This window comes from Coturnix japonica, chromosome 11, assembly GCF_001577835.2.
Source record: "Coturnix japonica isolate 7356 chromosome 11, Coturnix japonica 2.1, whole genome shotgun sequence".
Taxonomy (NCBI): Eukaryota; Metazoa; Chordata; class Aves; order Galliformes; family Phasianidae; genus Coturnix; species Coturnix japonica.
This window is the reverse complement of record NC_029526.1, coordinates 234188-256841: the sequence shown is the minus strand read 5'-3', so window position 1 is coordinate 256841 and position 22654 is coordinate 234188. Positions and strand designations below refer to the sequence as shown.

Here is a 22654-nt window from a genome sequence, read left to right as displayed (position 1 = left end):
ACTTCCCTGAACGCCAAACTAACATCCCCTTCTGGCTGTTATTTTAAGTGTCTTAATTTGAATTACTTTGATACAAAAAGGTTTTAACCGGAGTTGAGTCTGAATGGCTGTTACCATTCACCACCCACCCATCAGCCGTTTCTGTCTCTTGGTTCCTGTGGATGCGCTGACCCATTTGACTTCCCAAGGCTGGAGAGTGCCCAGTGGGACCTCTGTAGTACAGCAGCTTTTTGTTAGTGCCAAGCTGGTCATAAAACCATGGCCTGGACCTATTCGGTTGTTTTAAAAAATCCCTGTGTGGCTGAAGGTATGTCCCTCTTTCTCCTCTACAGCAGCAGCCCCAGGCTTCCTACCTTCCTCCCCTGAGTGACAGTCACAGAGGTGAGGAACAGACCGGTGTCCTTTGCTCAGAGCTGTGTCACTCTGTGTAACAATATAGGGTCGATAATTCGATCATTGGTGCTGTGTATGCAGCATCTTTCTGCCTGCCGTTGGGCAGAGCCTTGCCCATCATCATATCTCTGGGGAAGACAAGCTGTGCTGCTGGGAATACGGCACTGTGGTAAATGAAGGGCCAATCTCAGGATTTAAAGTACTGTCTGAGGTTTCAGTGTGTCAGAGTGAAATACTGCTCTGCTCGAGTTCATGGCTAAAGGAATTTCCATGAGTGCAGCTGTCAGGTCAGGCCATGACTTCCTGTGCAAACCCACTGCAAAGGATGGGAAGTCCAAACCCAGCAGCTCCCCCACAGCGGGATGGTGCCCCTGAAAACACTCACCATGAGTGGGGCCCTCTGGGGCAGCAGTGGTGCTGTGGGTGCAGGGCAGCCCCACAGATGTAGCAGTACTGGAGGCAACACAGGGAGCACTGCCAAATGGCACTTTGAGTTGCTGGACACTGAAGAAGCCATGCTGGCTTTGCTGGGTTTTGACTTGCAATTGGAGCCATGAACTTTCAGGTGGGCGCCAGCCTTGGGGCAGGACTCTATTCTGCATCCAGAAGGTTCAGCTGAAGGATGCTCCTGTGACAGCTGGTGGGAGCTGGCGAGGCCAGACCTTCAGAACCCCTTTCTTCTCACTGCCATGTGAAGTGTTTAAAATGGAAGTCTCTCAGGCTTTTTTTGTCAAAAGTATATGTTTATTTATAAAAGAGAAGACCAATGTGTTTTGTTGTTGTTGTTGTTGTTGTTTTTTTTTTTTTTTTTTCCCTACAGAAGAGAGTACCACAGAGACTGAATGTCCCAGACCTGAGTATGCGTGGCTTTGCAGCCCACAGCTGCAGATGCTGATCCCAATCTGATGCTGCATATTGTGGAAATTTGGAAGTAGAAGGTCAGCAAGGGATTTTTCCACTGATGACTAAGGGACCTGACCACAGATCTTCAACTGATTTCAATTAGAAATCTCTGGCCAAACTCCTTCAAACTTCAAACTTTTAACCCCTTTAAAAGTGCAATCCCAGTGAAATCCAGAGAAGAATTTATTTCTTGGTGTAATTTTTTTTACTTCAGGCCATAAAAATTGCCTCACCAGTTGGGCCCATTACTGTGCAAAAGCCAAATGGCCAGCCAAGGCCCTGGGAAACAGAGCACCTCACCAACACCACTCATCTGCCCCAGTGTGTGGGTCAGACTGAAGAAACCCTCTCCTTCCCATTTCCAGTACTGCCTTGGATTCAGAGGTGCAATGCCAGAGGTTCATAGGTACATATGAAGATTCAGTCAGACTAAACAAGTGAGTTTGGGGTCCCTCAGTGCCTTGAGTGCCACATTAGGCTCCTGCTCTGAGGTATCTCTGGAAAGGAAGAGCTGGCCCTGGCTGCAGGACATCTCAGTGCTGAAGCAGATTGTTCACTGAATGCCAAGAAGGGAAAAGAACAGTTTCTTCACATGATGAGAAGACCTTTTGCCGGAGCAGCTTCCTCCCCAGGCACCTCTGACTTCCCCAAGCAGGTGGTTTCCTCAGCCTCAATGTTGTCCAGATCTTGATGGCAGTGCAGAGGACATTATTTTCTGCTGCCGTTTCCCCCATGTTGTGAAGCAGATACAATACTGAGACTTCCTACAAAACTTCAGCAAACCATTTTAGTTGGAGGCTCACCTGAAGTCCTGTAACCCATAGTGCTCAGATATGAGCATCCCATTCTGCATTAAAAATAATCCATGTATCTGCTGCTGCAACTGTGTGTGGAGCCCTGGAAAGCGATGCTGCAAGGGCTCATTCAGCATTTGTTTTTAATTTGACTTGATGTGAAAAACTGGGAGTGCATTTAATTTTTTTCTTTTCCATTTAGCTCGTGATTTTCCAACGCTTCCAACACCAACACCAAAACCCTGTCCTTTGTGCATTAGCTCGTCCATAGGCAGCTGCAGTTTGTGAGAACTAAAGTTGGTGGAAAGCACCTTCCCTGCCCTGTTTTAATTAATCAGCTGGGATGATGTACAGTCTTTTTCAGCATTATGTTAAAATTCATGGCTGTCCTGCAGGGCAGTCCAATGCTTTCCTTGGTGCCTGTTTTTACACCTGAGTGTTCCCTCTGTTTACCTTCTGACAAACCTCATGTGAAAGTCTGCACACTTTGACTTCCACTCCCTTTTGCTGCCCAGCTCTAACTCTGGTGTGCCAAAACAACTCACTCAAATCCTCCTTTGGATGCGTTTTTGTTCTTTCTGGCAGAATGAAAGGAGCCTCCCTCGAATCTGAAACACTGCTAAAACCACAGAAACAGTCTGCACCACAACAAAAGCCCTGTTGGATCTCTCCCTGGGCACATGTTTTGGACTGGTTTCTGCTGTTTATTTTTAGTCTATAATTTTATTTTTTACATAGAATTGATCACTATCTTCATTTACTTTTAATATCACGTGCTGGTTTCACGCATGTTTGATTGCTTCCCCCTGCAGTATTTTCTTCAGGCGTATCTGCACTTTAGTAAGAGCTGTCATGGGATGTAGCCCAGTTCAGCTGCAGCTCTGCCCTCAGCCTGTCTCACACACTACACGTCAGCTGAGTAGTACTAAGGGAGGGTCACCTGCATGTCTTGGCACCTGAGTAGGAGCAGTGTGCAATAACTTTGCCCCAGAAAGAAAGCCAGTGTCCAATGCTGAGTGCCTGCTTTCCAGCATGTAACTTTTCCTCTGGTTTCACTCACTACGTTGCTATCAGAGGTAAAGACTCTAATTCCTTCCACAAGCCGCTGCTAATGTTTTTTGTTTGCAAGTGCTCCTTCCTGTGTGCTTTCAGACCCCTTGTCCTGGCATGCTGGTGCAAAACAGCTACAAAATCTTCTGGATAAAACAGGCTCGAGTCCAAAGTCATGCCCTGACCACATGTCAATTCAATGCAAATGACACCTGGTTCTCACATCCTGTAATTTGTCTATTTCACCGTAAAGCATCAGTGAAAATTGCCTCTACCTACGTTTGTGCCAAATGATATAGAAAAACCCCAGCTCTTTTAGCAGGAAGGAGTCTGCTTGAGACCAGAATCAAATGTGCACAGCACATAACATGCGACTACTGGTATAGCTGCTTTCTGAACAGAAGGAGCCAGAAGCTGCAGCACTTAATGGCACTTTTGGGAGGGAAGCTGTGAGTAAGAGGAAACACGCAGGCCAAGTGCTAGCAGAGGAATAAAATGCACAAGGTTTGCATTTAAAAAAGAAAAAAGGAAAGGAAAAATAAAAGCGTTCATGCTTAGTGCTGTGTAATAACAGCTAAGAAAGTTTTTGTACTTGGAAGTTGATGCTGAAGAATGAATCTCTCTCATTTTGAGCACTAAGAGATGACATGAAAGCTTTTATACACCAACAGGCCACTACTTTGTAATTGTATGAACACTGAGCACGTGAATAGGCTGAGAACTTAGTTAGAAATACTAACTACATGGATAATGTTTTCTGAAAAGTCATGTGTTGCAAAATAAAGAGTCAACACCATTGCCCTTACAGTAAATTTCAAGTTTCTGTTTTTTTTTTAAATACCATTGTCCAGGTGGGCTGCTGCCAAACAGAGTTCCCCAGACAGGGAAAACTAAGTGCTCTGAGGTACAGTCCCACTGCAGCATCACTGTGCTGGTCCCAAAAGGAAACCTGGCAGAGATACTAATTTTCTTTTGGGGAGAGAGCTGGTACTGCTGGAAGGGAGAGGACAGGACATGGAAAACATTCTTCCCTCTCTGTTTGACATAACTTCCAAGACCTGCCTGTTCCTTCCCAGGAACAGAGTTCAAAGAGGGAGAGAATTAACAAAGACGCCTAAGTAAAAACCTAACAGTAAAAAATAAGGAATATGTAAAAGCTGGTTGTTTTTTATGGGACCTGTGTCATGCTAGAGTCTTGTTGCTCTGTGCTTTGGTATAGGTAAAGGTATAAGCTCTGCTCCATTTTGGGTACTTCCTCTTGTAAGCAATATTCTGCCCTCAAAAGCACAGTAGGTAGGTCCAGGCACAGGATCTGATGCCCAAGTGTAACGCATCAACAGTACTGCTGTTATTGGAAAGGCTCTGTGTAAATCCTGACACTCAGGATGCACAAGTGAGCATCCCTCTCTGGTGAACTCAGCAGGCCAAGCACAGGTTGAGCAAAGGCACTGGGAGCCAGCTGGTTGGAGAGGCTTGCTCAGCAGGGTCTGGCTGGTATTTGATGCTGCAGTGCACCATACAGCAGCAGTTCCAATCAGTTACCTATACGTAACTTGCTGACTCTAAGGCTATATATTTTTCTTGCAGCACTGTGTTTTCCTTCTCACAGATGTAAACTCCTCCAGGCTGATGGGAACTGCTAGACATGAGGCAGTCAATATATTATTGTTCGCCATGGTCCTGAAAGAGCTGGAAGTCATTTTGTGCTTATTCACACTGTTTGTTCAGTGCCTGAAGTCTGTTCTACAGCAGCAATCTTGTTCTCCATGGAAGATGATTACTGCCCTACGTAAAGGGGAACATTCATGAGGTGAGATGTGGGAAGAACTACTCTGGGGTAGAGTAGGACAGGTGTACTTGCCGCAGATGGTCCTAATTTGAAAAACAAAGAAAACAATCTAAACATGACTTTTCCTTTGTCTTTGCATAGTTTCGTGCCTGAAGGCATAAATGTCAATATAAGAAAATATATTACATCTCTCTGGGTGATGGCCCTGGGCCACATCTGAGAAATACTGGCTTTGCTTCCCAAGAAAATTCTCTGAGATGCTTTCCTTGCTTTTTGCCTTTTCCCACCTTCCCCTGGGACTTGTTAACTTGCCTGGCTGCTTCTCTGTGACATTTCAGTTCTGAAGGAAGTCAGGCTGAAAGCCTTTCTCAGTGGTTCACAGGAAAGTAACACTGACTTCTGGAAACAGAAAGAAATAAGGAACATCAGAGCCCCATGTTGGCTTCTGGAAGCACAGAAAATCTGCCCAGGGCACTCCCTTCAGCACATAAACCTGCAGTGATTTTCAAGGCTTTACATTCCCAGATGCTGGCAGCAGTCTTATACATCAGCTAAAGCAAGAAAGACCTCAGCAATGCCACTACCCTTTGGGCTCTAGGAGTCATTCTCATTGGAATGGAGGCCCAAGAGCTCCTCAGACAAGCTGGTGAGACCATTTTCTTCCAGGGCTGCAATCAGTCGTGCTATCGTTGCCTTCTTCCCCTCTGACTGGATAAATCGGAGAAGCATCTGATAGGCTTGTTCATATAGTCCCTCTCGATCATATTCATGGGCCAGGTTATCAATGACAGGATCTCGCAGGGCCCGGCAGTTCTTCTGCAAAGAGCGACCCACTTGCTTCCACTTCTTGGACACAAGCTTGGCAAATTTCTGGTGGTCATCTGATGTGAGCGTCCTGTTGTCTGAAAGGAACAGAGGGCAGATTAAACATAAGGTTTCAAAGCTGATGTGATGTAGGCAGGGTTGGTCCAAGGTTTGCTAAGTGTTCTGTGGATCTGGGAGGCTGTTCAGAACTCACAGTGTGCTGTTAAACAGCTCTGCTGCTTTCCTTGTCTGCCGGTGTTGTAACACCTGGCTAGCACTATGCTGGGAGCAGAAGTGCAAGAGCAGTGACACTAAAGGGACTGTTTTGCTGCAGGCATGGGCCTGTGCACTCTGACACAATCCTCCAATACTGGAAAGAGAATATAACTGTGCAGCACTGATGAATTACTTGCTCCCAGCTGCCTGCTCTGGCATGTCTGGGCTCCTGTCAGGCTCAATCCACTCCCCTTCCAAAATCCTTCCTCAACGTGAGGGTATCTGGGCTTGCCCCTACCTAACACATTCTTATTTTCTTATTTTTCCTGGGGTTTGCCAGAGCTCAGTTTTCCCTGACAGACATCCTCTTGGATTCAACTTTTCAAAAGCAACTCAGCCATGCCTTTCTGACCAAGCCTGTTCCCTGTTCCCTGGCTACACATCCTTAAAGTACTGAAATGCAGACATGAGCTCTCTCCTCAGCTGTTTAGCACTGGGGACTCTTCACACACCTTAAGCACACTCGGAAAAGACCAAGCTGATCTCAAGCTAAAACTGCTACATAGGACCTGCAGTGGACATCACTGGAAACAGATGGGTGGACCACAGGGAGCCTGGACTAAGCAGGCCAGCAAGCCACCCCAGGATGAAAAAAGCTGAGTCCCAAAGGAGTGTGGCAGTGTCTTATTAATATTGCATCTCCTTCCCTATGGAACGCTTGGAGATCCTTAGTTTACCCAAGGTAGACTCCATCATGTGGTGACATTAATGCTCCTTTCTGGCCTTTGAACTCTTGCTCAGTTCTTGTTACTCACCAAACTGCTGTCCCTGAAAAACAAATGTGACCTGTGGGGAAAGGGAGCTGCCTTGAGAAGGTAGAGATGGGGAGTTCAGTGACATGCAGTCCTTGGAAGGCATGTTGTTGTTGATGTTCTGGTGAAGAATAAGGCTCTTGAGGCGTTCTTCCAGCTCTGTAATCTCCTCGTCCCGCAGGCGGTCAGGCTGTAATGCAAACAACATCGATGATTTGTGCCAGGGTCACCATCTTACAAAGCTGTAGGTATTTAGCTGAAGGGCAGGTTTTCAGTGTGGCTTAAGATCACGGTGTTGAGAGAGAAGCAATGAGGCTGCTATAGCTTGTGCTGTAAATGGGTCAAATAAGGTAGTCTAATGGAGTTCTGACAGTAAATCTATGCATTTCTATCTGCAGTGGGATATGAAATGGGCAATGTCCCCCTCCTGGGGCTGCCACATGCAACAGTGACTACTTACAAGCTGCACAAAACTGCTCCTAGTCCACATTTACTTTCAGAAGCCCACTAACAGAATTAAGGCAGTAGAGCTTCTCTGATTTACTCCACATGAAAATCAGAATCACATAATAGGGTGATCTGATCTAACAGCTCATGGCCACCAAAGCAGGCAGCTTATGCTACCCTCCTTCTTCCAGCCTTCCCATCCTATACTTCAGTTTTGTTGTTCCTAGTCTCTCCTGCATCCTCTCCAAGCCAGTTTTTCTTGCTAACCAAGATAAAACCAATCTGATATCCAAAGAGAAAGTAAGGAGAAAGGGGATAAGGAAACAATGCAGAGCACGTGTGAGCAATCAAACCCAGCGAGTGCTCTGAACCAGTTTGGTGTTTAAGCTGGTGTACAACAGGTTGGTACCCAGCACTGCACTGAGCCGGTGACTGATCAGCCAGGTCAGGCTGGTCAATTCTGGGGAACTGACAATAAGCCCATTTCTCTTGTCCAATCAGCTAATTCAGCAGAGGGAGGGAGAAGTAAGCAGAAGTTGAAAGGGTGTGTGTTAACACGTCTGGTCCCGGGTGAACTGTTTGCATTTCATTTCAATGCTTGCAGAAAAGCAAGCTGTCAGAACATGCTCTCATGCCTAATCTTCCCATGGAGGCAGAGACTGCCTGTTCCTAAGGACCACTGAGAGGGAAGCAAAGCTGTCAGAAATTAGTAGTTCCAGGTGGGGAAAAAAAAAAAAAAAAACAAAAAACAAGAGGAAAAAGGCAATGAGCTTAATCACAGTAAGTGCTTTGGTTTTGGGGTAAGATGACAAGATCCCACTGTTCTTGCTAGCAGTATTAGTGTGCCAATGCCAAAGTGTGAGATGAGCTAGACATTCTATGTCATCCTTGAGAGAGAGACGTTGTCAGAACAGCAGCCTGTTCCTGCTGGCAGCAGATGCTGCATGTTCCCACTCCGTCATGAGCTGCTGGTGCAGTGTGCGGTGTTTACGCTCATGCTCATTTTAGGAACAGTTACCACTGCTGAGGAGATGTGCAAGGCAGGGGAGAAAGGTGTAGGTAAATCTTTGGCCCTTAAGAAAAGTGTGCTCAGATCTTTTCTAGGGAAGGGTAGAGCTGTTCTTCATTTTACAGTTGAGAGCTTAAAAAAGGAGGAGTTAACATCCCAGCACGCAACAGCAGAGCAAGATTTACACCCACTTTGCATCCTGTGCTACTCATTACTGCTTGGCTTCCCTCCCACTCCCATTCACCTTTTCTCTGTAGATGCACTCCAGGCAGCGATCCTCATCCTTCAGCATGTTGTCCAGGTGCTCATTGCCAGCCTTCAGCTCCATTTCTAGAGGCACCGTGGTCATGGCCAAGGAGAGCTGGAGGTGGTTCTGGAGGGACTTCTGGAGCTCTCCTTCCCGGTAACTCTGCAGGAAGCGGCGGCAGTTCTCCTGCTTGCAGAATTTGAGCTGGACTATCAGGTGTGGGTGGCTGCAGTGCACTTTGAGCATGTCCACACCATTCACGCTGCCGGTGGAGTCTGGAAGAGAGAATTGATCAGAATCACTATTGAGGCACAAGACAGACAACCCAGACTGTTATGGTTTTGCAATTTGGTTGGTGTTGGTATTCCACATCAGAACACCATGCCTCATAATGGGAGTAAAGGGGACAAGTTTTTTTTTCTGTGACTGCCTTAAATGGGCATGTGGGGGGTGGCACCGGAAGGGAAGTGAGGAAGGGGACGGGGTTGCTGGCCCGGCTCCCTGCGAGGAGACAACGTGGTGAGAGCTTCCTGCCTTCCACAGCTCCATCGGTGAGATTGGGGACTTGGTATTCTCTTTGTTGAAACTCTCTTGTTGTTGTTTAGCATTATTAGGTTATTAAACTGCCATTCGTTCTCAGATCACCTTTTTTTCTCCCTCATTTTTTGTTAGACCTAATCGCAATCTCCCTTCCCTTCCCCTCTTCCGAAACGCACGTGGCCGGGCCGGGCCATGCCGCACTGTGCCGTACCGTGCCGTGAGAGAAAAGGGGGGGAGGGCTTTTGTTCCTGCTGCCCCATGTTTGTGCCCACCGTCCCGGAGTGAGCTCTAGAGAGAACTCCATGACACAGACCCACTCCCACACACCACCAAGCCTGCAATGGAGTAGCTTTTGGATTGTCTTCTCTCTGTGATAAAATCCTCTGGGATGAAATGCCTGTATATAAAACCAAGAGGAAGGGATTAAGTTTTTGCTGCCCTGTGACCATGAATCCTTGAAGCATGGCATCCAGCTGAAGCTGGTGGGTACTACAGCCCAGGTAATTATCCCAAAGCAGTTCACTGGGGGAGGTCTTCAGTTCAAGGTTCCACTTCTAGGACAGAAATGGTTAGATTAAACCAGTACACAACATACATTTTATACATAAAACTGCACAGTTCAGCTCAGATCTGAGCCAGATTTATGTCCCTGTGATTGGAGTTTCATGCAGTGGTAAAAGTCCTGGAAGGAGACCTAGCATTTCTTCCCCATCCCTATGACCACAGGTAGCTTCTGGCTTGATGCCTTCAGTGTATCTTGTAAATGGCAAATGACAGACCCATCTACATGACAGACTGACCCCCAAGAATTTTGGCTGTCAGAGTGCACATCATTAAATTTCTTTGCACAAAGAATGAATTCATGGTAAAATGTCAGTGAGGACAAGGCAAGGATGCACCTTCTGAAGTCAGCGTGGAGGAAGCACAAGGGATATGGACAACAAAGAGAGGTAAGGCATTCATCCTTCCTTCTCCCAGCAGAGCTTAAATTCAATTAGCTGTGCGCAGTGAGCCTTGCCTCCTATGCTCTCTCTTGCAGCTGGGGCCTGTGGGAGGCTGGCTGTACTGCTTCCAGACACAAATTAACCTCTTGGCCTGTTGCTGGACAGAGCAGTATGGATGGATCTGTTCAGACTGCCACTGTATCAATGATTTCTAAGCCAGGCGTCATGACATTATTTAAATGTGCCCGGAGGACTACTTCAGGCAAAGCAGACCTGCGCGTTCTGCGTTAGTGTCATGGTTTTGTTATTTTTGCTATTGGTATTCCACATCACAACATCAAGTGGAGCACAGAGAAGAACTACACATCCCAGAGGATGTTTTAAAGAGGAGATAGCCCGTGCCGTGGCCCTGAGGCCAGTACAAACGGGACAGGATGTAAAGAACATCCTCTACACTGCTGCTGGAAAGAAAGGACCCACCTGGAGTTTGTGGCAAAGAGCCTCAGGAGAGACCCGAGGCAGACGCCTGGGATTCTGGAGTCAAGCATATACCCTGTCTGAAGAGTTCTACGCTCCAACTGAGAAGGAGATCTTAGCCACGTATGAGTGGGTTCAAGCTGCTTCCAAAGTAGTTGGTACTGAAATGCAGCTCCTTCTGGCACCTCGACTGCCAGTGCTGAACCGGATGTTCAAAGGGGAGGTTCTTTCCACCCATCATGCTATCGATGCCACTTGGAGCAAGTGGATTACGCTGACTACACAATGAGCTCAAATGGGAAACCTCAGTCATCCAGGAATCTTAGAGATGATCATGGAGTGACCTGAAGGTAAAAAATTAAGCACATCACCAGCAGAAGAGGTGTCATGTGCTAAAGAGGCCCCACCATACAATGAACTACCAGAAAATGAGAAGAAATACATCCTGTTCACTGATGGATCGTATTGTATTGTGGGGAAGCATCGCAAATGGAAAGCTGCTGTGTGGAGCTCCACACGACAGGTTGTGGACGCCACCGAAGGAAAAGAAGAATCAAGTCAGTTTGCAGAGGTAAAAGCTGTCCAGCTGGCCTGAGATGTGGCTGAATGGGAGAGGTGGACCATGTTTTTTATATTTATATTGACTCATGGGTGATGGCAAATGTCTTATGGAGGTGGTTACAGCAGTGGGAGCAAAATAGCTGGCAGTGCACAGGTAAACCTATTTGGGCTGCTGAACTGTAGAAAGACATTGCTGCCCAAACAAAGAATATGGTTGTAAACGTGCACCATGTTGATGCTGTATGTGCCCAAGAGTCGGGCTACTGAAGAACAACAAAACAACCATCAGGTAGATTGAGCTGCCAGAATTGAGGTGGCTCAAATAGACTTGGACTGGCAGAACAAGAGTGAATTATTTCAAGCTTGATGGTTCCATGAGACCTCAGGCCATCAAGGAAGAGACATGACATATAAGTGGGATGGAGACTATGGACACTACTGCACAGGTTATTCATGACTGTGAAACATGTGCCATGATTAAACAAGCCAAGAGGATGAAACTTCTCTGGGGGGAAGGGCAATTGCAAAAGTATAAACATGGGGAGGTGTGGCAAGATGATGATTATATCACCTTGGCACGATCTCGCAGTGGTAAGTGTTATGTGCTTAGCATGATGGAGTCAACCTCTGGGTGGCTTGAAACATATGCAGTACCCCAAGCTACTGCCTGAAACACCATATTGGGTCTTGAGAAACAAGTCCTATGGTGACATGGCACTCCAGAAAGAATTGAAACTGATAATGGGACACATTTCAAAAATTCCTGTATAAATACTCAGGCCAAAGATCATGGCATTGAGTGAGTTTATCATATCCCCTACCATGCACCACCAGCTTCTGGTAAAATTGAATGATACAATGGGTTGTTGAAAACTATGTTGAAAGCAATGGGTGCTGGAACATTTAAGCACTGGGAGAAGCATTTGGCAGAAGCCACCTGGTTGGTCAATACTAGAAGAACTGTCAATCATGATGGTCCTACCCAATCCAGCCCCCTACATACTGTAGAGGGAGATAAGATCCCTGCAGTACATGTAAAGAACATGTTGGGAAAAGCAGTTTGGGTCCTTCCAGCCTCTGGAAAGGGCAAACCTCTCCATGGAACTGTTTTTGCCCAGGGACCTGGGTGCACGTGGTGGATGATGCAGAAGGATGGGGATGTTCAATGTGTACCACAAGGGAATTTGACGTTGGGGGAGTGCAGTCAGTAATTCTATGTATATATGTATATAGACCTGTGTGTGTAATGCATTTTAATTATTATTTGTATATATGTATGTATTTTAAGCATGATGTAGTGATGTAGAATAAGGGGTGGAATGTCATGGCTTTGTAATTTTTGCTATTAGTATTCCACAACATAACATCATGTGGAGCACAGAGAAGAACTACACGTCCCAGAGGACCTCACCGTCGGAGAGGGAAACACGTCACAGAAGTGACACTGGCTCCCTGTCTCTCACTGCTGGCAGCGGGTGTGGATGTGCTTCCAAGCCGTGGCACCTTCCATTGCAAAGTAGGCTTCTCAGTCTTCAGAAACCTCTCTCTCTCTGTTATTTTACTTGATTTATTAGCCTCAATTCCAATTAGATTGTATTATATTGTGTTATCTTGTATTCCAATATCATAGTTAGTAAATTAAGTTTTCCTCCTTAGATCGTTGCCGCTGCTCTGTTTGCTTCCTTGAGCCCAGCTCCCAGCTCCCTACCCCTTTCCCTTTTTTCCCTTCCCATTTGTTGGGGGCCAGGGGGCCCACGGGCCTACTGCCCCCTCCACCCCCCATCACGGACATAGATTGATCTAGATAACTCCGTGACACCTGGCATTTAAAATTCTGTTCTAACAGTGGTATTACAGGATTTACAGAATGCTGGTTGCATCAGAAGCTTTAGTTTGGACTAGATGCATAACTTGGACTATGTACTTAGGAGAAGCGATTTAATTCTGTTAAGGATTGCTAATCAGAACTGCCCTTTTATTTTTATTGCTTCCTTCATGCTTTGTGTGTTGCATAACAGGGCAAGAGGGCTGGGGTGGGGAAAAGTTGTACAGACATGGAAACCTTTCTGAATGGTGAACAAGGCAGCAACTTCAAAAGCAGCTTCCTTCTGAAACTTCTGGCAGCTTCAGATTTCATGTTGTTTTTAGGTATGAATGAGCATGGTAGCGTTTAACATTACTGAGGGCTTTCCTTTAAATGTGTGAGCAGATGTACATCCCAGTGAAACAAAGCAGGCATAAATTGAGTCTAGCCGGACAACTCTGTTGCAGTTCCTGCTGTTTCACGTCTTTAGATGTGGAGATGGCCTGCACTGGATCAACTAGCCAGCTTTGTTAAACTGATGACTGCCAGAAGAAATTACATTATAATCGCATAAACCCACTTAAACACTACGACCTCAGCTGTATGACAGATAAGGAGCGCTTTGACAGCTGTTCTAGGTAAATATGATAAGCTCTTCAAATTACTATTAGTCTATAGTCAGCTTGATACAAAGATAGGTAAAGAAACATACTTTTATGGCTATCTGTATCTCAAGACCTTTTCTTGATGTAAATAGGGTTAAGTACAACTGATGCTAAATGTAATTGTGCCTCTTAAAGTCGGAAAGTAAATTCTGTTGGCTATCACTCATTTAAAAAAAAAAAAAAAGCCTCCAAAAAGAGGAAATCATGTTTCTGTACAGAAATCAAGTATTTTTCATGCCAACTGCAATTTTTCCCCTCCTACATAAATATGTTTAAATAAACATTCATAAAATAAGATCATTCATGGGACAGTTCAAGTTGGAAGGAAGCCATAGAAGTCTCTAGCCCATCCTCCTTTGCAAAACAGTGTCAGTTCTGAGGTCAGACCAAGTTGCTGAGGGCTTCACCCATGCCCGGACAGAGAACACATAACAGGGCAACTGTGTCCTCTAGAGGAAAATGTCTGACCTTGCATACAATGTCTACCTTTCTTGTTTCCATTTATGCCTGCTGTCTCTCATTTCCGTCACACCACCATCAGAGTGCACAATTCTCTCTCTGATAGCCTCTCTGTAGGTACTGGCAGGTTGGTGGTAGGTGCCCCCAAATCCTTCTCTTCTCCAGGGTGAACAGGTCTGGCTCCTCAGCATCTCCTCACCAAACATCTTGGTGGCCCTCTGCTGAACATGGTCCATGTTATCAATGTCTCTCTTGTACTGCAGGGCCCAAAACTGGGTGCAGTATTCTAGATGTGGTCTAATGAGTGCTAAGCAAAGGGAGATAATCATTTCCCTTGATATACTGTATTTCTGGGTTGCCAGAGTTCACCTGTAGCTTGCTATCTACCAAGACCCTCAAGTCCTTTTCAACAGAGCTGCACTCCAGCCATTCATTCCATCCCCAGCCTGCTCTGCTGCTGCTGGTGTTCTTCCATCTCAAGGACAAACTTCCTTGCATTTGTACTACTGAAGTTCATAGGATCCTTGCTTGCCCATTCCTGCAGCCTGTCCAGGTCTCTCTGAATGACAGCCCTGCCCTTGAGCACTGTTTGGGATCATCTGCAAACCTGACAAGAGTCGTAGTCTGAAGAGAGATGACAGCCTTTCAGAGTAACAGGATCTTCCTTTCTGACTTGGCAGCCTCGGCAGACAACAGATGTTTCTGAGCATGAATACAGACACTAAACCTCATAGTCTTGTTGGTCACAGAATGGCTTAGCCTGGAAGGGATCTGCTGGCTCAAGTTCTGCTGTTCATCTACCAGCACCCCCATGTCCTTCTCTGCAGGGCTGCTCTCAGTGAGTTCTTCTCTCAGTCTGTACAGACACCTGCAATTGCCCCAGCCAAGTGCAACACCTTGTTGAACCCCATTAGGTTCTCTTATGCCCACTCTTGAGCCTGTCCAGGTCCCTTTGGATGGTATACCTCTCTTCTATTGCGTCAAACGCTCCGCTCAGCTTGGTGTCATCGGCAAACCTGCTGAGTGTACCTCAGTCCCACTGTCTATGTCACTGATAAAGATGCTGAAGAGCACTGGACCCAAGGTCTAGGGAACACCACTTGTGACCAGCCTCCAGCACAGACACAGAGCCATTGACTAGAACCCTCTGGCTGTGACCACCCAACCAATTCCTTATCCACAGAATATTCAAGCCTTCAAATCCATCTCTCTCCAACTCAGAGATAAGGATGCAGTGCAGGACCATGTCAAAGGCCTCGCACAAGTCCAGGTAGATGACATCAACTGCCCTTCCATGATCTGTCCTCAGTGAAGCCACACTGGCTGCCTTGGATCACCTCATCTAGCATGTGCCTTAACGAGTCTTACAAGAGGATCTGTTCTACAATCTTCCCAGGCAGAGAGATGAGGCTCACTGCCTTGTAGTTCTCCAGGTTTTCTTTTCTCCCTTTCTTAAAAATGGGGGTGATGTTTCCCTTTTTCCAGTTACTGTGGACTTCACATGACAGCCATGACTTTTTATAAGTGATAAAGAGCAGCTTGGCAACTACAGCAGTTCCTTCAGAACCCTGGGATGCATATCGTCTGGCCCCACAGACTTGTTCACATTCAGCCTTGTGAGGTGGACTCTGACTTGCTCTGCTCCTACAGTCATATGGATTTTGCTCCCCTGACCCCCACCTATAAGCTCAGTGACACAAGAGGCATAGGAAGCCTGACTTGCAGTGATGACTGATGCAAAGAACTTCTCTATGTTTGAGGAGGCCAGCTCTCCATTCTCATTTATCGGAGGGGGTACACACTCCTTCATCTATCCCTTCCACCCAATGTATCTAGTGAATCCCTTCTTGTTGTTTTTCACATCCTTTGCCAAGTTTAATTCCACCTTTGTCTTAGCTTTCCTGATCCCATCCCTGCACTTCTAGACAGTATCGCTATACTCCTCCCAGTCCATCCATCCCTGCTTCCACTGCTTGTTCTTTTCCTTTTTTTCCCCTCAGTCACAAAGAGGGTGGACATGGTGGCTATGGAGCAGGTCAGCACCATGCTGAGCCAGCTACTGCAGCAGCAGTCCAATGACTGTGGTCGGCTTAAGTCCTGCAATGGCCCAGACTGCAAATCCAACTCAGTGTAGCTCAGGTCAAGGTAAATAGTGCTCATGAGAAAGCCTGGCCTCTTGAAAGCCCAGAGCATGCAGAAGCTGCAGCAAGAGTACACCTTGTTCTTGGGAATGGGGATCTTGCTGTTCAAGTAAGTGGTGGAGAGCTCCTCTGAGGAGGTGTCCAGGGGCTGCAGTGGATTCCTGCTGCTTTAGATGGTGCTGATGCCCAGCATGAAGCAATCCATCTTCATTGGATGCTCTTGAGTCTGTCAGGCATACCCAGGACCAAGCTCTGCTGGTGGCCCAGCTGCCACCACTCCTACCCAATGCCACCACCATCTCATGCCCATTTGGTGGCCTACAATGCCACCACACTGCACACTGATTATGAAATGTCTTCCCTTTTTTCCTTTGTTTATTGCTTCATCTTTTGAGGATCTTGAGTCCTCTGGCTCATTACCCAACAGACTGTATGAGAGAGCTCTGCATAAAGGCAGGAATTTCATAAGCATAAACTGGCTGTAAACCCTTGGAGACTCTTTCATGTAGCCTTTCAAGGAATAAATGAGCACAGTCTGTGGCTGATGCAGAATCCTGATATAAGCTGAAGTAAGACCTATATAAGTACACTGCAGGACTATATAAGGACTATATAAGTACACGTTCCCATGGCTGTAATTCATCCAGACAGATTAAGAATTCTTATCACTCATGAAATGGGTACACAGCTGAACACACCTCACTGCTTCCACAGCAATGGGTATATGCTAATTAGCTGAAGAGCAATAGCTGGATATATTGCTAACACACTTCAGTTATGAGGGAGATACATTAGTACGAATGACAGTGAAGGTTTTGCATCCAGTTGTATCCAAACTCAAATCACAGCCCAAAACCGTGAGAGAGATGGACTAGGTTGCATGAAATTGCAGTCATCCTATCTGTTAGCTGTGTCTTGGATTTGCAGAGAAAGCACCAGAATCTCTTACCCTCGAGTGGGAAATTAAAGAAAGGCTTGGCATTGCTGTGTGAAGAGAAGAGACATTCATGAGCTTGCCAAGACAGCAGAAAGAATAGGTACCTGCTAATGCCAGCTTCAGTGCCTTGAACACGCAGGGCTTCTTCTGGGCACTTTCATAGAGGTTTGGCAGAATGATAGTCTTGCATGTTGACTGAAGGAAGAGGTAAGCGCTACCGATCCAAGGAGCTGAGCTACTTGCCATCTTCAGCACCTACAAAATCACAGAAGTCAGCTGAGAGACCACAGAATAAATGGCCTGACATCAGGAGAGCACAAGCATGACAAGATTATGGGGATTTGCCCTTGTTTTTAGAAGGAGGTGGTGATGTTGCTAAACAAGCATCCTCCCTGTAAGGAGTTTACTGTTATTTTGTAAAGAACAGCACAGTGGGACCTGGTAACCCAAAGACTTGGCAGCTCACAAAGCTCTGCATTCAATCTCCACTGGATTCATTTATAGTCCAAAAATACTCCATGGCCTCATTTCTCCCCAGCACAGTAAGATTACAACCAAGATGTTCTCTGGGACTGTACACTTCAAACAGAAAGTTGATTTCTCTAAACCTTTACAGCACAAAGGTGTATCAGATCATTCTGACCTCATCTGCAGCACCAGTAACCCCAGTGGCCACAGTAAAGCCCTTGCTCTCTGTTTATGAAGCTGTTGGGAAGCATGCATGTGCTCCAGAGAATCCAAACCTGCCAACCCAACAAAGCAATCTATGGTGCAAGGCCTCAAAAGTCCTGAGAACTATAGCACAGCATGAGAAGAGATGCACAGAGGTTGATGCAAATAATAACCACAGCAGGATCCCATGAAGGAACCACACAATGCACACTGCAGAGCTGCTGGCACACAGAGCACAGCCTTATAGGCCTCTCACACAGGCTGGGCTTCTCTTCATCAGCGTCAGTCAGGGACTCATAGCCTGCTCCTAATAAAGCAGAGCAGGCTTTGCAGCCATGCAGGGCCCAGTAGAGCTGCCTTTAGCCTAGTGCTGTCGCTTTGGACTTTGACCAGTCCTGAGGCCATAGATATTGGAAGGGGGATGGAATCAGTCTGGGCAGACAAACCCTTTGTTGTGGTTCAGTGGCCATGTAGGACACTCCTGGCCCTGCACCAGTCAGCTCTGATTATTGCAGCCACACGCTTGGGGATACCTCTCTATTTTAGGTCCTAGCTCCTTTATGATTCCTCTCCCTTATATGACAGTGTGTCCATCTCTCCATTCTCACTCTGCCTGTGCCCCACTAGCCAGCTGATACTGGCTATGGGATGGTATGAGTTCAGAGGGATCCCAAAGGCCGTCTGCTCGCACTGAACAGGGACACCCACAGCTCCATCAGTGCTCACAGCCCCATTCCCTGACCTTGGCTGTGTGCAGGGATGGGGCAGCACCAGCTCTGTGTGCAGCCTGTGCCACTGCCTCACCGCCCTGACTGTAAAGAACCTCTAACTTAGCTCCGGTCTTAAACTCCCCTCTGTTAGTTTGAAGCCATTTCCCCTCGTCGTGTGACAACAGACCCCACTAAACAGCCTGACCCTCTTTCTTACATCCCCTTTACACACGAACCACCGCCCCCGCATCCCGCAGGGCCCGTCCCTGGGCACACTGGTGGCCGCCCCGAGCCGCCGGGGTAGTGGGGAGGGAGCAGGGGGGGCTCGGGGCGGCCCTTACCTCCCGCCGCCGCCGCCCGGCCTCGGCGCTGCCGCTTCCGCCTCTGCGCGGCTGCGACGGACGCAGGGAGGCACCGCCCGCGAGGGGTGAGCGGGGAACCCCCGGTGTGCGGCGGGCGGTGCGATGTGCTGCGGTTCGGCAGCGCTCAGTCCGCCGTGCTCATGGCAGGGGGATGGAGCGCAGCGCGGGGTGGGGGCTGCCTGAAAACAGCGCTGCGCTGTCAGAGGAAACGACGGCACCCAGCGGTCTCCCAGGAAGGAAGCGGGTCTGAGTTCTCCGGCCGCTGTCGCTCGTCGCTGGGGGGAAGCGCTGCTGTCGTTGCGACGATGGCAGATACGATAGCGGCTGTGCTGAAAGAATGAGTCACACTTCGCAGCGGAGAATACTTGAAAAAACGCGGCCTTCTGTTCCTCTCTGGGTTGTACTTGTTGCGTCGCAGCTCTCCAGCAGTCAGGCAGATCTGAGGGGTGAAGTAATGCCGTGACTGAGGGCTGCCTCGGGGGTTCAGGCGGCTGTGGGACGCGGCCCATCTCCCAGTGCTGCTCCAAGAAGGGCAGTGCTTGCAGGCTGCACAGCTCTGCCAGTACAAATCCTGCTCCTGCTCATGATAGGGACTGAAAAACTGCCTCGCATTGGTGCTTTTATCTGGTGCTTTTATTTAAGCAAAACAGTCTAGAAAAGTGGATGAAAAATATCACATTTAGATGTTATTGATCTTTGTCCAAGGTGTTTATACCTCACATATAAGATCAATCAAATTGTGCTTTTTAAGTCTTGTGTAAATGGGGCTTATAACAAGTAGGTTAACAGTAATAAAACATTTCTGTCCAGCTGCCAAGCCTTGTTACAGGCAAGGGTCACTGTGATGGAGCTGCCCCGATCTGCTCTGAGCCTTTTGTTTCACAATGGGTACAGAAACGGGTGTGTGGGGCTGTTTGCTGTGTAGAGCTTCTGCTTGCAAAGAGGTTTTGTTTTTCCCCCTCAGTTTGAGAAATCTCTCTCAGCTCTTTGCATCGCGGTGCAGCAGCACTAGAAAATTCTCATGCATTTTTTAATACTTAGAGTAGCAAAGCCCTTGCTGCGGGAAAATGCACTTCCTTCCCCCCCAAAGCCTTGATCTGACATCTTTAGTACTTTATTTTCTAGCTTCATAGGCCTGGTTGGAAATTGTGTGCAAACCTTTGGCCAGTGGATTTCCTCTGTTTTTGTGCTGAATCTCAAAATGTGGTGAAGTTTCAAGTTTAAAATAGTGCTGGCCCCATCTGTGATCCAGTTGCATTGGATTTACTTTGTACACAGATGCTAAATATCTCTTCTCTTATTCATTTATTTATTTTATTTTAACAGGGTTGTTTGAGAATTCACTGCAGTTTTTGAAGTGTCTCCAGTTTCTGAAGCTGACTGCATCAGCACTATGCTTGCTTCAGCCCCTGACCTGTGGAGCTGCGTCCCAGAGGAAATCCTCATCCAAATTTTCTACTATCTTTCTCTTCGAGATAGATACACGGCCTTCCAGGTGTGCAAGCAGTGGGCTGGGGCTGTTTCCTCCAGTTCTGTTTGGCACTTCACAGAGATCAGGTATGAGGAATGGGCTTCTGAAGTGTGAGCATCTTTGCAGGCCTATCAAGAGCATTACGTATCAGTGCATGCTGAAGATTTACAGTGTTGTGCTGTGACAACTAATTGATGTTAGTTGTGATTTGTGTGTGTTGCGTGTTGCTACATTTTGTGACTAGAATTTCTTTATATAATAGAGAAAATGGTGTTATGCAATGTGGGGTTTTATATTAACTGCTGGTGATGGTTTGGGTGCCACGGGAAGTATTACATTCTCAGGTAAGTTTCTTCAAGTTGAAAACAGCAGGAGACAAAGTTATTGAATAGTCATCCTGATGGTGGCACTAACCTCACTGCTGGTCTTTCTGGAGTCTGACTCCTCTCTCCCCCTCATTCCATCGGCATTTGGCCTTACAGTGACTTGCCTGGCATCCAGTAAGAAGAAATGTGTGGTATTTGCTGTTGGTATTTTCCAGAACACAGTAAAGGAGGGAAGCTGCTCTGTGTTTGCTCAGTTTACCTTCCACAGTGACTGACCTTCTGTTTTGCCCTTCCAGCTGTGACTCAGAGGATGAGGAGGGCATGCTGCAGAGCCTGTGCCAGTTCCTCAGCCAAATCAAACACCTGAAGATCAGGTTTGACCAATCCAAAGAGGTCAACCGCAGGAACGTGACACGCATCTTAGATATGCTGGCAAAGCAGAACCACAAGCTGCAGCAGCTGTGCATTGCGTGCCACGGGGAGAACCCCTATTTCTACTCTGGCCAGGACATCCTGCGGAGCATACGGAATATGTGCAACATGAACAACCAGGTAGATCTTCAGCATGTTGATTTTCGAAACATGCCCTTTACTCTCGATGGGCAGCTTGTTGAACTCCTGGCTACCACCAACCCAAACCTGCAAAGCTTGTTCATCAACAACCGCACTCTGGTGTGCAATGTGGCACCAGACACCATTAGGAAAGTTCTCAGTGTGTGTCCCAAACTCTCAGCTTTGGGGGTTTACTATGCCAGCTTGTCCAGTGATGTATTTCTGGAGCTGCTCAAGCCAGAAAGAGCAGCTTTCACCCATTTAGACATTTTCTGTGAGCGCCTGGATAAATATATACCAGTCATCTCGGAAGAGCTGTGGGCTGCTGTCAGGCAAAAACATCCTCGACTCTACGTAGACCTCGAATTTGATCATACAGTCCCTGGATGCACAATACCACGGATCCTAAAGCTGAGTATACCTGTGAGCACACTGCAACTCAACACCTACAATTACATGGTAGATCAGATTAGGTTTGTCACCCAGAGCTACAGCAGCACTCTGAAGAAGCTGACGCTACAAACCACATCCTCAGAAGACCTGAATTCCTCACTAGTAGAGCTAGCTAAGCACTGCCAAAACCTGCTGGAGATCCACTGCTACTGTGTGGTCAGCAGGGAGGTGGTGGAAGCGTTCCTCACACATTGCCCCCATCTGAAACAATACACTCTGAAGGTCACCAAGGAGCGGCACCCCTGGAAGCCAGTGACAGTTCAGTGACCAGCTCACCTGTTCAGCACACCGATTGTTCTCAAATGCAATAGAGCAATGCCCATACAAAGAAACAGAGATGCCTATTTTAATTTTTTCTTTATTGGAGTAGGGCGGACAAATCTTTTCTTTGTGTTCTCTATTTAGCAATAGTGGGATGCTAATAGTGCCATCTTCACCCTTTGTGCAGTTCTACAGGAAATCACAGTGAAATTTAATTTTGATGTAATGTTTTAAGCAAACCTCAAAGTCAAACACACTGTGTCAGGCTCCCAGCAACTACTGGCTGGGCAGTTAAGGAAGTGACAGCTTCAGTGCAGGTGTTGTGTGTCCATTGGGGTCCTTAGCCACATGTGTTCATCTATAGCAACAGGCAGTGGTCATCTGATGGAAAATGCACTCCAACCTTGATAATTTCTCTTCTGGCATTTCTGTGATGGTGAGCTCACATTAGCAGGAGAAAAAAATGCTTAAGAGCACTGATAAGGTCATAAGAAAAGGCACAGAGCCTGCAAGTATCCTTTTCTGTCCTTTCTTTCTCAGAAAAGCACATTTTCAGGTATTTGAATGCCTTTGGCAAAGACCTGTGCTTTCACTGCATTGTTAATGTTTCTTAGGAGAATAAACAGTTTTTCGTGTCTCAGTCAGCAGCAAATGGCAAAGGTATTGGGCCTCTGAATTAGGATGAGTGTGTTGGTTGACTGTGCCAAGGATTCTGATGGACTGTGATTTGAAGAGTAATTTCGGATTTGAAATGGTCCTGGCCAAAATTTCCCTTTGTAATCAGCACATATATAAAAAGGATTTTAAGTAATAACAATAAAAGCATGTTTTCTCGTGTGTTCCACGTGTAGCTGT

At 46.9% G+C, this 22654-nt stretch overlaps 2 protein-coding genes across 5 annotated transcripts; one reads left to right on the top strand and one right to left on the bottom strand.

The window, feature by feature from the left end:
- Nucleotides 1-1187: 1187 nt before the first annotated feature.
- On the bottom strand, nt 1188-19275 carry TRADD (TNFRSF1A associated via death domain). The gene is given in 6 exon segments (XM_015873574.2): nt 1188-5831; nt 6765-6951; nt 8462-8739; nt 17097-17247; nt 18716-19068; nt 19071-19275. Coding segments are annotated over 6 exon segments (1452 nt in total). The 5' UTR covers nt 19246-19275; the 3' UTR covers nt 1188-5523.
- Nucleotides 18715-22638, top strand: FBXL8 (F-box and leucine rich repeat protein 8). Of its 4 annotated transcripts, none has more exons than XM_015873571.1 (3): nt 18715-18801; nt 20063-20293; nt 20830-22638. In XM_015873571.1, exons 2-3 carry the CDS (start codon nt 20130-20132, stop codon nt 21803-21805), a joined length of 1140 nt encoding a protein of 379 aa, XP_015729057.1. In that variant the 5' UTR covers nt 18715-18801; nt 20063-20129; the 3' UTR covers nt 21806-22638. The 4 variants fall into 4 exon arrangements, with proteins under 4 accessions (XP_015729057.1, XP_015729056.1, XP_015729055.1 ...); XM_015873570.2 differs by lacking the exon at nt 18715-18801 and adding an exon at nt 19025-19133; XM_015873569.2 differs by lacking the exon at nt 18715-18801 and adding an exon at nt 19073-19182.
- Nucleotides 22639-22654: the final 16 nt, after the last annotated feature.

Bases quoted from the DNA above. Each gene is read 5' to 3' on its own strand.
- FBXL8 (XM_015873571.1), top strand. From the start codon at position 20,130: ATGCTTGCTTCAGCCCCTGACCTGTGGAGCTGCGTCCCAGAGGAAATC. The intron at 20,294-20,829 runs GTATGAGGAATG...TTGCCCTTCCAG, and splicing joins TGGCACTTCACAGAGATCAG to CTGTGACTCAGAGGATGAGG.